General features: G+C 33.4%; 1 protein-coding gene across 1 annotated transcript; it reads right to left on the minus strand.

Annotated features, from left to right (window-relative positions):
• Window positions 1–12063: 12063 nt before the first annotated feature.
• Window positions 12064–15467, minus strand: PpV (Protein phosphatase V). The gene is made up of 7 exons (XM_018461305.1): window positions 15399–15467; window positions 15148–15243; window positions 14390–14597; window positions 14210–14289; window positions 14034–14139; window positions 13736–13897; window positions 12064–13635 (listed from the first exon to the last, which is right to left on the minus strand). The coding sequence occupies exons 1-7, from the start codon at window positions 15465–15467 to the stop codon at window positions 13445–13447; spliced, it is 912 nt and encodes a 303-aa protein (XP_018316807.1). The 3' UTR covers window positions 12064–13444.
• Between the last annotated feature and the right edge of the window lie 468 nt (window positions 15468–15935).

Below are 15935 nucleotides of genomic sequence, written 5' to 3' on the forward strand. Positions count from 1 at the left end.
ATAGTGAAAGAAGGATAGAAAAAAGAGAAAGAGGAACGATTTTAAATAAAATATTAAAGAAAGAGTATATGTGTGTGTATATATATATAATATGTGTTAATACATAATACATATTACATATATGCATATATATAAAAGTCAAAGGAACGAGAGAGAGGGAGAGAAAGAAAGCGCGCCACCTCGAGATGAGTAATCAATCGAGGTGGGAACTGAACTTTTTTATCGAAACTAAAAGACTATAATAATATATTTCTGTACGCAAACACGTACCGTGCAACTACGTCATTGTGTGTTCACATTGCATAATCCGATCGATAAAATAAGACTCTCGTTACGTACCGAACTCACCGTAGGCCACCTACTATTATTACTACTACTACTACTACTACTACTACTACTACTACTACTACTACTACTACTACTACTACTACTACTACTACTGCTACTATTACCGCCACTTTCTACTACTACCGCTCTCGAAACTAAGAAAAAAAAGAAGAAACAAGAAGATATATAAAGCAGCAGACACCACGAAACGATACTGACTGAAAGGATCAATAGTCCGAATCGATCGACCGACCGACTGATGATCGACGACAAATTTCTCGTCATCCCGTAGCTCGACATGGTATGATTACGAGCTATGATCAAATTTTATTAACACACGTCCATAGCACGCGCGAACGCGCGCATGTACACACATCTTCTAAATATCTGCCATAAATCTCGCCGCGACATACCGACGTGATCTTCTCCTCGCGATAAACGTTAAGACGTACGTAAAGAGTGTGATACTATCGTAGTTACTAACTCTCTTCTCTCTGCGCTACCACTAGTACCCTCACACTATCAACAAAGGTCCGTTACGAACTTTCGGGATATCGATCACGTAATTCTACTAAAAAGAGTGGAAAGGTGAAAAGACAGACTTTTACCTCGAATCTGCCAAATTGGCGTGAAATAACGGGATGAACGAGATTCGCGTGAAATTCAAGGATAAGGAGCGAAAGCTGATGAGGTTCGCTGATTGACGTCCAGATAACGTAACCGCGAGAAGAGGAGTCGCAGAAGAAACGAAACTATACGTAAGAACTCCGGTGTTTCATATCCGTATCTGACCATATGCATTTGGACGCGAATATTTGCTACGTACGTATATTTTACGATACTCAACATCGAGTCTTTGTCGTCATTGTCGTCGTCATCGTCGTCGCCGCCGTAGCTGTCATCATCATCGTCATTCAACACTCCGCAAGCAACGGTCCAAGCGTGCAACGTAAAAAAGACTATTACTCTATTATAGTATCGATTCGTTCATTTATGCCTTCAACGCGACTTTTATCGCGCTATCACACCCATCAATCATCAGTTCTAGGATCTCTCGTTTACGTCGCGCGTTCTTCGGACAATTCTCGAGCTTCCATTTGTGACTTTTGAAGGCCGTTTAGGCTAATTTTTTACTTATTTTAATGTACCAGCTGTAACATAAAGTGGTTTTCATAAAGACGACTGAATTAAGACTCATGAGAACAAAATCTATAGGTTGATGAAAACGTTTCGTTATTATTGATGAATAAAATTATAATTTAAAAACATAAAGACACAAGACTATTAAGCGAGTTAGATAGATGTTTGTAAAGTCGGTTCTCTGTTTTTTTAGATATGATATCGTTGTATAAATGTAATTTTGGAATTATTTGGTGGTTGAATTCTAGTCGATTTTACTTACAAGTAAACCTACCCAAGTGTTACACTCCGATTTTGATAAGCTTTGAATATGTTTTATTCTAGGCCAAAGTAAGAGACACATATTTTTTTTATACGGTGCTCATACGGTCATATAAGAGGATAAGAGGATAAAACACTCTCTTGAAAAAAATGGTTTTTACATTTCTTAGCTAATACTGTCGAAACAGTAAAAGATATTAAAAAAGTTTCAAATAAAAGTTTTATGATTTTCAGTGTATTTTATAACAGTAGATTTTACGGAAATGTCATTCCTTTCGAAATCCCTTTCAATTTTTGAAAATTTGAAAATTTGTCTTATATAAAAACTTCTAGCATATTTAACGACAAATACAACCATGATAAAGTTGTATTGCATTTTTTGAAACTAAGCTAGATATACCTTTTACATCACTATGTCATTAAATATATTTAATAAGTTTCGCTAAAAAAAAACAAATTTTAAAATTTTCAAAGATTGAAGAGGATTTCAAAAAATACGAGTGTAGTGTTATAAAGTACATTAAAAACCATAAAACTTTTATTTGAACCTTTTTTTATAGCTTTTATCGTTTCGATGGTATTAGCTCAGAAATATAAAAACCGTTTTTTTTTTTCAAGAGGGTATTTCACCCTCTTAACGGCCGTATGGGCACGTGCGAAAAAAAACCTGTGTCCATTACTTTGACCTAGATTACATACTCGACAAAGCTTATCAAAATCAAAGTGTAACACTTGAGTAGGTTTACTTGTTAGTAATTCCTTTTATTATTATTTGCAGAAATTATAACATACGCAGTCTGCCTCACAAGCTAATAAGCAGAATTAACATTAAAAATATTATAGATATATTGTATATAATATTTTTTACAAAAATCGCCTTTTGGTATATATAATAAGATATTATAAGGAATTTGTAGATTATTTTGATAATTTTTGTATATAAGATTTTATATTACTTTTACATTCGCTGATAAATTTTTTATTTTAACTTTTAATATATGAAACATTATGTGGCATTTCTCTTTCGCATTTTTATTAGATTACCGTAAATATGTACAATGTCAAAATAAAAAATGGAAAATCGAATCGTCCGCAGCACGCACGCCGTTTGTTTCTCCGATAATCGCGACTAAAGTACGAAGAGCGGAAAGCTCTGTCATATTATTCCTCGCTGAAGCGATATTTTCATAGTATTATGACGAAAGGAAATAAGCGGAACGAACGTATATATATGAAAAAAAAAAAAAAAAAAAAAACGAAATGCTGCAGTGGTATCCTAATATCGCGAGGGAGTTTTGTGAAATTTTATTTGGAAGTATTATTCAAACCATTATACATCAATCGTATAGAAAATTGTCCTTTATCTTTTTTTATTTACTTATCAAATAAGTAAATATGTCTGTATTATCCAAGGTATTATATATGTATACGCAAGTGTACATATATATATATATTATATATATATATATATGTGTGTGTATGTGTGTATCCATGTATCCGATTGCGACAATCGACTTCACGAAATTAGGACACCGATCGCTCCTAGCTCAATTATTTGTGAGAAAAAATTGCAGGAAGAGAGAATAAAGAAAATTTGCGGTTGATGCCAGTGGAAATGTTGTTCGTGTCTTGGAAGATGCTCCTTGTATACGCGTGTAATGTATTATTGCGCGCACGTTCTGCTGACGTGATTGTTTCATCTTGCCTCTCCATAGAAGATATCGTAAACACGCGCTAATTGCCTGACAAGTTCGTGGCCACGAGGACAATCTGGAAGGTGCAGTCTTCATTTTTTTAGAATGTAGCTTAACTGCATTTCCTCCTTAATTTCCTTGCAATTCTATCCAAACCTCGCATAAAGGAATACACTTTAAAATCGATTTCCTGGATTGCTTAATTTAATTTAATACTTTTTTTTAGATTTTTTTTAAGCTTAAGGGGATGCTCTGGAGCCATCTGTATTACCGATAAAACTAGCGTTTTCGACGTTTTTGTTCCTGTCGAATTTTTTGGTAGTGGTTTCACAGAATAAAAATTCCTTTGCTACGATTAAAATGTATATGCTAATGTACTTGTTGCTGGTATATCTTGTGTTCAAAGCTGGAAAAAAAGAAATTACAGATTTCTTTATTCATTTTATCTTCACCGTTGGTCGCCATACTGAGATAAAAATGGATTAAAAAATCTGTAACTTTTTTATTTTTCAGCTTTGGACACGAAATACACCAGCAACAAATTAATACATTAGCATGTGCATTTTAATCGTGAAAAAGGAATTTTTATTCTGTGAAACCACTACGAAAAAATTCAATAGGAAAAACATCAAAAACGCTAATTTTATCGGTAATAGGCGGCTCCAATATTCCTTTAAGCCTAAAAAATAAAATAATTATTGAAGCATAGTTATAAATAATAAAAGTTATAAATAATAAAAAGCGATCTTAAATCGAGCTAGTGACAAATAAAATTTAATATCTGAAATATAATGCTTCTTTTTATAATCATGAATTAAAAACTGTATGTATTAAAATATATAAATTTATGATTGTCACTAAATCTATCTTTGAATTCTCTTCAAAATTATCAATATATATACATTTTTATTAATAATATCAAGTTGACATGAAAATATACATATAGTTATGGTGGTAGTTATTATAAATTTTAAAAATAACAATATATAATATTCAATCAATTAAATAAATCAATTTCTTGATACGCGATAAATTTTGTGACAGTTAATTGTGATAATCAATATTTTTTTCCTATCTTCCTATTTCAACCCGTGACCATGAACTGTACGTTCCAGAAATCAACACAAATTACAACACAGACCTTGGGCCTATTCGCCTAGGGATACTTGTCCATACTATAAGACTTAACTAAACGATGAGATACTTCATACAGTAAACGTTGTATATTATTTGACGTTAAGAAACGTTAGGTGTAACGGTTCCTGTATTCCCCGGACATCATCGTACGCTTGTCTCTGTGCTCAATTGGACAATTACGTGCGCGTGATAAACTTTACTGAAAGAAATAAAATTCATCGTACACCTTGCGACCACTAATGGACAAGATACCATTGGTGAACGGAATTCGCTTATGATTGATTCACTTGCCATGTCGGTTAGCTTCATCCGAAGAAATCGGGCATTATGGGATGAGCACTGCCGCTCTGATGGATACTTAGTCTTTCTTCGAAAATGAATCCGCATAGATTTTCAGTCTCGTATCAGTAACAAAAAGTAGATTTAGCTTTTTCTAGCTGTACTTACTTTTTGCATTTTCAAGGCAATTGTATGTGCATTCAGATTTCGAAGAAAGGAAGAATGAAAGAAAAGAATAAGAATATTATATTATATAGAATATAAAAAATATAATTGAAAAGATCGATAAAAAAATAATCTGTAATTGTACTGTAATTTTTAATGACATTAATCGGTATATCCCTCGTTATACTAAAAAAACGTCGCATGGAATATTAATAGCCAATTCATATTGACGCAATACTACATATTTTACAATTATTCGAAATGTGTATAATTATATAGATTCGCCGCTATAATTTAAATTGCCATCAATAACATTTTTCAATAATTTAAGATATCGATAGATTTCACTAACAAAGTACAGAATGGACTTGATCTTTTCTTTGGCAGATCTGCCATCGAGTTAGCATTGTGCAATATGAACGTACAGATACATGTGAAAGTAGTATGCTGTTCGCTCTGTTCTTTGTTTCTTTTTTTTCTATCTTTTTTTCAGTTATATATTCTTATTGTCTTCTCTCTTGTTATTGTTAACTCATAAAATTGTTGCGTACTTTTTGCTAAGAAATTTTTCGTGTCATGTCCTATTTATTATTGTTAGTCTGATGTATATATGGTGGTAGAATAAGTATCGGTCGTGAGAAAAAATTTTAAGTTTTGAAAGCCGAGTTCAATCTCTTGTAGATTTATACATGTAATAAATATAAATATATGCATATAATATAATATAATTATATTAATTATATATGGATGTTATATTAATATATATATATGTATTATATATATGTATATTATATATATTTTTTTACAGGGTTTCCATGAATCAGCGTTGTTCCTTTCGTTCACGAATCCTTTGTGAGCCATATAGAATATAAATTTTCTTATACACTCTTTAATAATTAATTTTCTGATTAATAATTTTGACGATTGAAACTATCACACAGATGTGGAAAAAATAAAACGAGCTTGCTTTTTAAGTAATTTCAGATAACTTTTTTTAATTTGAAGCTTTAATGTTCAATTATCAAAATATTATAATTATTGAAATCACATCTAATTACTAAAACGAAATTTAGAAAATTTAACCTTGAAAATATTTTATTTAATTATAAAATTAAGTAGTCGCGAATATGAAAAAATTTGAAAATATAATAAGATAGAACTTGATTTTAAAAAAGTAAGTATTTCTTTAAAAAGTTCGAGTTAAAAGATTCGGAGAACAAAAGGAGCCACGACCATTCCGGGAGATATAAGGTGCGTTCCGAGTTACACATAAAGCGCATGATGTATCGTTTTATCCTTCTTTATTATTTGGTGAACAACAAGGACAAATGATGCATCATGCGCTTCATGCGTATTTCGGAACGCACCCATACTGTATCTATATATTTTATAAAAGTAAAAATGTGCAACATACACAGCATCGATGTCTGGGAGTACAGTAGCTGCTTACGGGAGAGCTAAAGCGTTGGATCAGCAAGACTTAGGGCATTATATTACAAAGAGTATTATCATGCCCAACCCTTTAATATTTAAGTGCGAGTGAGAGTCTATCGAGCAAAAGAAAAATAAGGAAAAAAAAAGAAATCTAACGAAAAAGAAAAAAATATAAAAACCTTGAAAAACCAGTGCGCGCCTCTCGTTTGTGGGTTCAACTTTGTGTACATATTGTACGAAAGATTTAATAATATAACTATGTTGAAAGTACTAGTCCTGTCTTTGTATAATTCCGTGTTGAATATATATTTATTGTGCTCGCGACAGTCGCAACGGCGCCGCCATGATGCTTCTGTGAAGATTACGGGGAAGCGAACGAAAATGTGTATGCAAAATTTTTCTCATATTACTTGATCCATTTCTCGCATTTGCCGGTAATAAAATTTAGCATGTGCATTATAAACAGCGAATGTCTTCATAATGAAAATAACCACATTCAGCAGAATGTTACATTTTGCAAGTGTTGGAAGTTTTCTTCGCTGCCAGGATTGTTCCTCAGGATCTAAAAGTATGATCCTGATGAGTCATGGTAAAAAAAATTTTCAATAATTACTAAATAAACATTCTGCTGATGACAACCTGATGTGCACTGCTTAATACTGGAAGTGGAGTATATGTAAAATAACTCCACAATAGCGTACTTCTTCCAAAGCCACTTATACTGAGAGCTTTCCAACAAGAGACACAGATGACACAGTGTAACACAGTGAATCATTACATCCTTGTTCGCCAATGTTAAACAAAGATGAAATGATCACTGTTTTACACAGTGTCATTTGTTGGAAAGCTTCCACTGTAAATCTTTAGACGATATTTAATAAATTTTCGGAAAATATTTAATTTCGAATTAAATTACAATTTTCAATATTTGTGACTAAAGCAATATCTCTCTAAATGTAAAACCGATTGAAATTTGTCTTATGGATAAGTTTACTGTTCTTTTTTTTTATTTCTGTCAGATTACGTAGATCTAAAGCAATATATTCTGATTGGCTCATCAGCTTAAGTTTACGTCTTAAAGTTATTGTTACAGAAATTTTGTCTGCGATAGCTTTTAGCACGCTAACATCGTTGTAAGCGCGTTCTGAATACGGACCTTTAACTTATTTAACTAGACAGCTGAAAATAAAGATCTGTCACTGTTTCATGTAGATCACCTCAGTCCTGATGCTACACGATCTTAGTGCCTTATAGCATTTAATTAATGCCGACGTTCAAGTTCTTAGCGTAAATTTAATTTTATACAACAATTAAATATTTATTTACGTAAATTTCTTTTTTTTTTTTAATCTCTTATCGTGTTTTTGTATGGAAAATTTATATGTTGAACGTATCTTCTTTCACTTCCTTTTGATTGGAATAAAGAAATCGGCGCGCGCCCCTTGCTGCGATTACATCGAAAGAGTAGCACAAGAAGAAATGCAAACGTTTAACCCAGAAACGATGGTAAGGAAGGAAAATATGATAAGCACCGGATTGGCTAGAGAGAAAGAGAGAGAGAGAAAGAGAGAATGTGTGTGTGTGTGTGTGTGTGTGTGTGTGTGTGTGTATGTGTGAATGGAAAAAAGAGAGAAAGAAAGAGATACTTTTTCAATGAGTGAGTCAAAAGTTACCATATTTCTACCTACGTTTAGGAAGAAGTACATTTTTATTATCTCGTTTATCTTCGATTATATTCCTTTTGTAATTGAGATTTCAGCGCCATTGCGTGAATCGCCGCTCTGTCGGAAACTGTGTACCGCCCTTTGCGATATCGATGTCTATTATACAGTAATTTTCTTTGATATACATATATTGTGTGTCTCGCTGCTAATTTTTTTTTCTGCAACGCAGTGAGAAGCATGTCGATAAAAGTCAATTACGTTGTGCATTATGTTTATAAAAATTGTGATGAAGAGTGTAAGGTCTATCACATACAAAATGACATGGGTTTTCAGCAGAGAAAATTAATCAGTTAGCGCTTAATGGTTCTTTAATATGATTAGTTTTTGTCTTTAATTCTTCGTTGAAACGAAGAGAGACTCACTAATCGTATTAAAGAATCACCAATTATATTAAAAAATCACTAAGCACTAACTTGATTAGTTTTCTCTGCTGAACGCAACCATAAGATGCATAACTATAACATAAAGCCGCTAAATCAATGAACATCCGACATAAAAACGCCATATCGATTTACATAAGATACTCATTGGTTCAGCGGCTTTATATTATGATTATGCAGCTTATGTTAATAGGGAGTTTTTGCAATATCGTTTATCCAGATACGGTGAACGCTAAAGTCACGTTATCTTCTTCTTAACAACTAATTAAGAAAAGGATAACGTGACTTTAGCGTTCACCGTATTTGGATCCACATTATTGCAAAAACTCCCTATTTTGTGTGTAATGGCTCTTATGAGCTTTCTACAGTCGGTATTCATAGTCGGATCTTATATTTAAGACCGTCTTAAGTACAGTCTTAAGATGAACCAATCACAGAGCCGTATTAGCATTTTAAGACATTACTTGAGACGGTCTTAAAATAAGAATGGACTATGAATATCGTCCTACAAGATATTATCTGTTTTAAGTCTTAAATCATAAGACGTTAACCAATCACAATCCAATAGGAGGAGAATAATCGATTATGATTAGTCAATTTCTTATAGCTTAAGACTTAAAGCTTAGGTAATGACTTAATTATTGTAGAAAGATCATTATGGCTCCCACGGACAGAACACGGTACCTAACGTTTGCCGCGCAGCGTCCCAGATAGCAATATATCTGTCTTGTTGCTGGCATATTGCTTACTAAATATGCATTGCTAGTATGTGTTGCTACCAGAATTGCAGCAACTGAATCCTCATTTGTTGACAATTTGCCTTCACGATATGATAACATTGAGTAACAATTTGCCAGCAATTTGCCGACAACTTTAAAATCATCATCAAAATTCATACTATTGTCATCATGTTGCCATAATAATATGCAGCATCATTCAACGCTATCATTGCCGACAACGCAAGATAATAATAGATTGATGCAGTTATCTTGCTGTTAAACTGGCAATAGATATACACATTGTTATCTGCATGTTGCTACAATGTCGATATATTCGAAATCGTTGAAGACAAATCTACGGCAAGTTGTCAGCATCACAAGCAATCACAGATTTGTGTGATTTTGCTGAGATACGCTTTGCTATCTGGAATATAAGTAACGCAGTAGTCAATCATTCTTTCACTTTAATGGAAAAGCGATAAACTGATTGGCTCTCGTGCCAATTTTCGTCGCGCGGCAAACGTTGCCGCGTTCTGTATACAGGAGTCATTAGTAACTATGTTTACACGGACACTCGTAATCGGATTTAATAACATCCGTAGTTAGAAACTGGCCAATCACAGTTTTTCTATTCATCAGAGGAATAGTTACGATTGGCCAGTTTCATAACTATGGATGTTATTAAATCCGATTAAGGATATCTGTGTAAACATAGTCAATGTTTCGCCTCTATTTTCCGTAAACAAAATGTAATCATATAAAGTCTGTCCTTTTAGAACGAGCACCTCGCAATGTTTTATATATAGATTTAATCGTAAATATATGATACAAGTAATTAAAAGACTGATGAAGGTCGCTGATTTCGATACATTGATAAAATCATGTTACTCGATGAATTAGATCGATTAATTGTAATAACGTTTAACTTTAACTTTTTTTTTTTCAACATCTATGTCAGCTTCTTTGTTGCATGAAAAAAATTTTGCATATATATTAACAACGAAAATTAGTGCATTTGTTAATATTCGAGTTTCATTGCGAGATTATGATTTCGAAGGTAACATAATATGATTTAGAATATAATAAAAGTTATTATAATCGTGGTATATAATCGCAATTCATAAGATTGAAAATTATCACGGACAGTTAGATGCGCGTATGTAACTAAAAAATGAATTCATAACTTCGATAGAATAAAACAAATACGTCATTTAGCCATAATTCTATCGATTCGATCGAGAGCTTTTGGTTTCAGACAAAGCAGGCCGAATTTCACGCGTGGCGCGTGAACGCCCCTGTATTTTTATGAATAAATAAGATATTTAAAGAAAAAAAAAAGAAGTAATCTGAAGTCTGTTTGGAGATGCCTTTCATAGGGATTATAAATGTAGATAATATATTATACATATTGAACATAAATACACTATATTATTATATATAAATATATATATATATATAAATAGTAAGGAGTAAATAGAATTATTATATATATATATGATGAAAATAATATTATTACGAGTAAATAAACTGATTAAAGATTAATAAAAAAAACTTGTGCACTATTTAATTGTATGATATACCTTTTCTTCTGCAAAATTCCTTCCTTATCTCATGCTTGTTATATTTGTTCTCGCTATCACAATAATCGGGAATATAATATATAATGCTAGCAGGTGCGATTTTTTGCGTATTTTTATTACAGACGTTCTTCATTACATTAACATAACAAAGTCTATACTTTCAAGGTACATGATGATCGTTTTAAAATGGTGTCTACCTGTGAGATCTTTAAGGATTATGCGCAGTGTTCAAGCTCCCGCACGGAGCATATTAAGCTAAATTAGTCTTCATTATTTTATTTTATTTTGCAAGTTGTCTTTATTTGTTCTCTCTCTCTCTCTCTCTCTCGCTCTCTTTCTCTCTCGCGAGCTTGCCGATTATTTATCGAGTCGCCGCAAGCGCTTGGACACTTCGATAAGATTAAAGCGATCACAGACAGAGGCATTCCGGTAGACGAAACGCCGCGAACACCCCGATAGTAGATACAAAGGCTAATACTTTTTTTTAAAGGACTTCTATGTTACCCGTACCATATATAGGGCATTCCCGTCGTCGCGACACCTGTTTCACGACTCGGAGGCTGCAAATGTAGCGAGTCGAGTTTGTAACGCAAGCTCCGTGTCCTGATTCGTTCTAGATGCGTTCATTTGCATAATGTAATACATTATTCGTATAAAGTGTCGCACAATTGTTACGTTGTATAATAATTGTAGTACAAATAGAGAATATCTCGCGCACGTGATATTGTAAAATGTAAGAGTAGACTTAAAAAGTAGTAAAATCGTGAAACGTAAACATCGTAGAAAAGTTTGACGAAAAATTAAAGATTAGTTTCTAAATAATAGCGGAAGGTTTATGGAATAAAAAAAAGGATGATAAAAATTTCCTCATACGCATTCTCGTTAAGCTCTGATATTTGTATGATTCGTCGTCCTTATGTTAGTTCGTCTATGATTATCTGTCAATAAGAAAGCGATTATATTTCTAGTAGACCGTCATGTTATAGTCCTGAAGGCACTGTTCAAAAGTTTATTGTATTTCTTGGATTATAACGGGTTCTCACAAAACTTCTTCGAATGATGCGACAAGGAGAGTCGTTATAAACATCGACATGACATTGCACCTTCGGTCTATATCACAAAATTCAAAATAGAGTATAGTCTCAACTTGACAATCTATGCCACAATGCCAATGCCGTATTTGTTGGGTCTGTGATCGGTTAGGAATTATCGTGAGCTAGCAAAAATCGATGGTCAGAATTCAGGCTTATGATACGCAATGGCCGGTGCATTTCCATTTATTATTACAATTATGTCATATCAATATCGTATCATTATATTACACAAACGCTTATTAATTTAGAGGCACATTGCTAAGGGTCTCGGTTTTTTCTCTTTTTAAATTGCTCCCTACATTAATGAACTTATAACAATTAGCTAATTATGATTATTTAATACGACAGCGATTTGGCATACGATATTGGAAATTGTACAAAGATTCAGAGAATGCAATAGTTTTTGAAAATATTGCTTTGTACATATATGTATATAGAGAAGAGAATTGTGACAAACGAATAGTGGATCTTGTTTTTTTTTTTTCGAAAAAAAATATCAATATGTGTCAAGATAGTTTAGCAATATTTGAGCTTAAAATTTCTTAAAATTAAGCGTAAAAAATGTCATGTGCTAAAAATAAGAGAACTCTCTATATATAGATGTTATAACGATTCCGCTATCGGATTTCCTTACCTAAACAGGAAAACTTTGGCTACTGCTACACACTATTTGTACTTCGGCGAAAAAGAGCCGAATTTACGATTCTTGCTAAGAACACTGATTGCGCATTTAGAAAAAAAAGAACAGCACGCAGCACACACAGTACCTAAATCAGCAACAGATCATTTATATGTTCAGGAAGACCTTAACAGTACTATATATATATGCTCACGCTTTAATAAACCTGAATTCTACGCACGATTGTAATGTCAGAGAAGCATTCACTGTACTCAGAGAGTGTATTTCTTACCGGAATGTTTGAACGTGATATTTCTTTTTTTTCTTTTTATTTATATACAGCACTGGACTGTTCGCATTATTCGTGCTCATAAATTATTTAAAAGATTTTAGTCTTTTGAACATTTAAATCCAGAATGCTGCTCTGAGATATGAATGCTCTACAGAATGTACATAGTAGACAGCAAAAGCGTCTAGACCACAGAATGTTCACATTTGCTCTGATGCAAAATATCGTTTTCTTTTTTTCTCGAGCCACAAAAAACAGGCTGATGCAATGGCAGATACTATGTATATATATAAAAGTTAGCTTTACAATATGTAAAACCTGATAAAGTTCTTAAAAAATCTAAAGAACATTCCCTGAATAAGAGTAATCACACTACAATTCAGTCCTCCAAGTATCGTACTTTGATCGTAGAATGCATCAAACAATTTCTTTCAAAGGAATTAAAATTTTCTAGAGTATAATCGGTTTGTGATGTAATTTCACTAATGTATGGTTCCGTCATGGTACCAGCCTGGATCTGGTCAAACAAATCATGTAATTCCGTAGAGCCTAGACACATACATTTCTCTTCTGCATCCGTACAAATGAGTCACTAAGATAGATCACAAAAAGTACGGAGTGGGCGTTAGAGGTGGAATTACTCTTTCGGAATCAGGCACTGCCTGGAACAGCACGGGTGTTCTCTGATCTACTGTTGTGAATTGCATGATACTAGCTATGTTACCACATCGATAACAATAATTTGGGGCTGACCACACTGTGACGAGTTTGTCATTAAACATGTACCTGTAACCTACAAGATAAAACAATATACGTTATCAATATATATTTTTAAAAAATTACTTCAGATTGTAAAATATTAATTGAAGTATTTGTATTAACCAAAGATATACCTTCCTGAACTAGTTGATGTGCCCTACAGATGAGTTTAAGATCATTCACTTCCATAAACATATAAGTCACTTTACTGCCAAATAACCAACCTGCGCCACGTGGACTTACCGTCCATGTTTCTACATCCTCTGGATCAGACCAAACCAAATCACAAAAAGCACCTGTAATTAAGCAAAGATGTTTAATTATTATTATATATTATAGAATATATGTTATTATCGGACAATAATATAATATATCCAGATAACATAACTTCTATTTTATACCGGAATATTATTTTACACATTTAACACATACCTTTGTGTGGAATCTCTTGATTCCTTTCAATCGTTCTAATTTGATCTAGTGTTCTAATAGCCGGAGACAATCCACCATGTACACAAAGAACCTGTTCATCAATTAACTGAAACAGAATTTTATTCAAGTATAATAAAAATTGTAATTTTTAAAAGATCTTTTATACAAATACTCACGGCAGCAACTGTGAGCAAGTCAAATACCCTACAACAGTACTTCCAAGCATTAGCATTGCCATACTTGTTTTGGCATTCATCTAGAATAAACAACAAAAAAAAACAATGTGTGAAATCAAAGTTTTGTTATGTACAAATACAAACAAGTCACCAGAAAAGAAAATAACATTATATGCTTACCATAAAATCCATAAACATGTGTGATTTGTCTAGATTCATGATTACCACGTAGTAATGTTATCCTGTCAGACCATTTAGCTTTAAGTGTGAGCAGACGAGTAAACGTTTCTAAACTATAGTAGCCCCGATCAACAAAATCTCCCAGGAATATGTAATTTGTATCTGGTACAGGGCCACCATTGCGAAACAGTTCCTCTAAATCATAGAACTGCAATAGTATGAGAACATGAATAATCTGAAGTATATTTACATCATAACTGTACAAATAACTATTAGTAAGTTATAAGATATTAAGATCAAAAGTGATTATAAAATAGATCATAAGACAAATAAATCTGGAGATATGGTAGTGTCTCGGCACCAAGACAAGCACAGCGACACTACCGTGTTCCTTTTAACAATAAACAGATGAATATGATGGATCTGTTGCAACGTTAATTAATAGTCCTAAGTCTTATCGGTGAATCGGTGAAGTTGGCCAACAGCCAACTTGTACGACTAAGACTACCGATTTTCTTAAAACTGACCAAATTCGACTTTATTCTTTCCCATTAATCGAGCTACACGACTCGCTGTACAATTAACTAATAGATGCGAAAAATTATAGTCACCTATTTAAGTTAAAACTGATTAAGACTCAAGATTTCCGACTATCGACTCATTGTAAAATCAGCATAAAATCTTGAAATTTTGTCGATTCCGTAGCGATGAACGATAATGCTCCGATTTTGAGGTTAGGACGCACATCCGGAACTTACCTGACCGTGTATATCGCCGCATACCGTCACCGGAGTAGATACAGGCTGGATGTTTGACTCCTCCAGTAATAAATCACATACCACGTCACAGAGTTTCTGTTGACAACGATAAAAGTTAACGCGATAAGTAACTCAGGAGATGCAAAACGCGTAAGTTGCGTAGGTGAGTAACCTAATCGGCGCTTGTGTGTCGCGTGACCGTTACCGCGCAGAAAACGGCACGACCGGCACACATCGTAAGTACAATTTACCTTGAGATCATTCTCGGGCAAGTATTTGCATTCTTTCGCGATATCTATCCATTTATCGATGTCTGACATTTTGGAATCGCACAGTAAGAAAATACCAATACTGATCGCGCCCCCATACAGCTACGTCGTCTCCGTGCGCGCTCGATGCTGCTGGATCTCAAATCTCAATCTCTAATGGCGAATTCGGCACACATGGGCTGCGTTCGGAAACATCATCCGAGTGCCCCCATGTATCGTTTTATTCTTGTGTTCATCCATGTTGAACAAAGATAGGATGATATACGGGAGTACCCAGATGAGTTTCCGAACGCAGCCATGCACTGATTGACCACTGACAAGATAGCAGATAAATTGAATATTTCTGATTTATTTACATCTGTATAAACAAATTGAGAATTGTTCGGAGAAATTGAGGAAAAGTATTTAAACATTTGGGTAATAGTATTTTTTTTGTTATTAACAAATTTTATTATTTTATTTATTTAATGTGTTTTATGGAATCGATTAGAAATCATTTGGGAAAGACGTCTTCATTGT

Source organism: Mycetomoellerius zeteki, unplaced genomic scaffold (assembly GCF_001594055.1).
Source record: "Mycetomoellerius zeteki isolate Tzet28-1 unplaced genomic scaffold, Tzet1.0 scaffold120, whole genome shotgun sequence".
Lineage (NCBI taxonomy): Eukaryota > Metazoa > Arthropoda > Insecta > Hymenoptera > Formicidae > Mycetomoellerius > Mycetomoellerius zeteki.

Bases quoted from the DNA above. Each gene is read 5' to 3' on its own strand.
- PpV (XM_018461305.1), bottom strand. From the start codon at position 15,467: ATGTCAGACATCGATAAATGGATAGATATCGCGAAAGAATGCAAATAC. The intron at 14,598-15,147 runs GTAAGTTCCGGA...ATACTATTGCAG, and splicing joins GCGGCGATATACACGGTCAG to TTCTATGATTTAGAGGAACT. The intron at 13,636-13,735 runs GTATATCTTTGG...TTTATCTTGTAG, and splicing joins ACATCAACTAGTTCAGGAAG to GTTACAGGTACATGTTTAAT.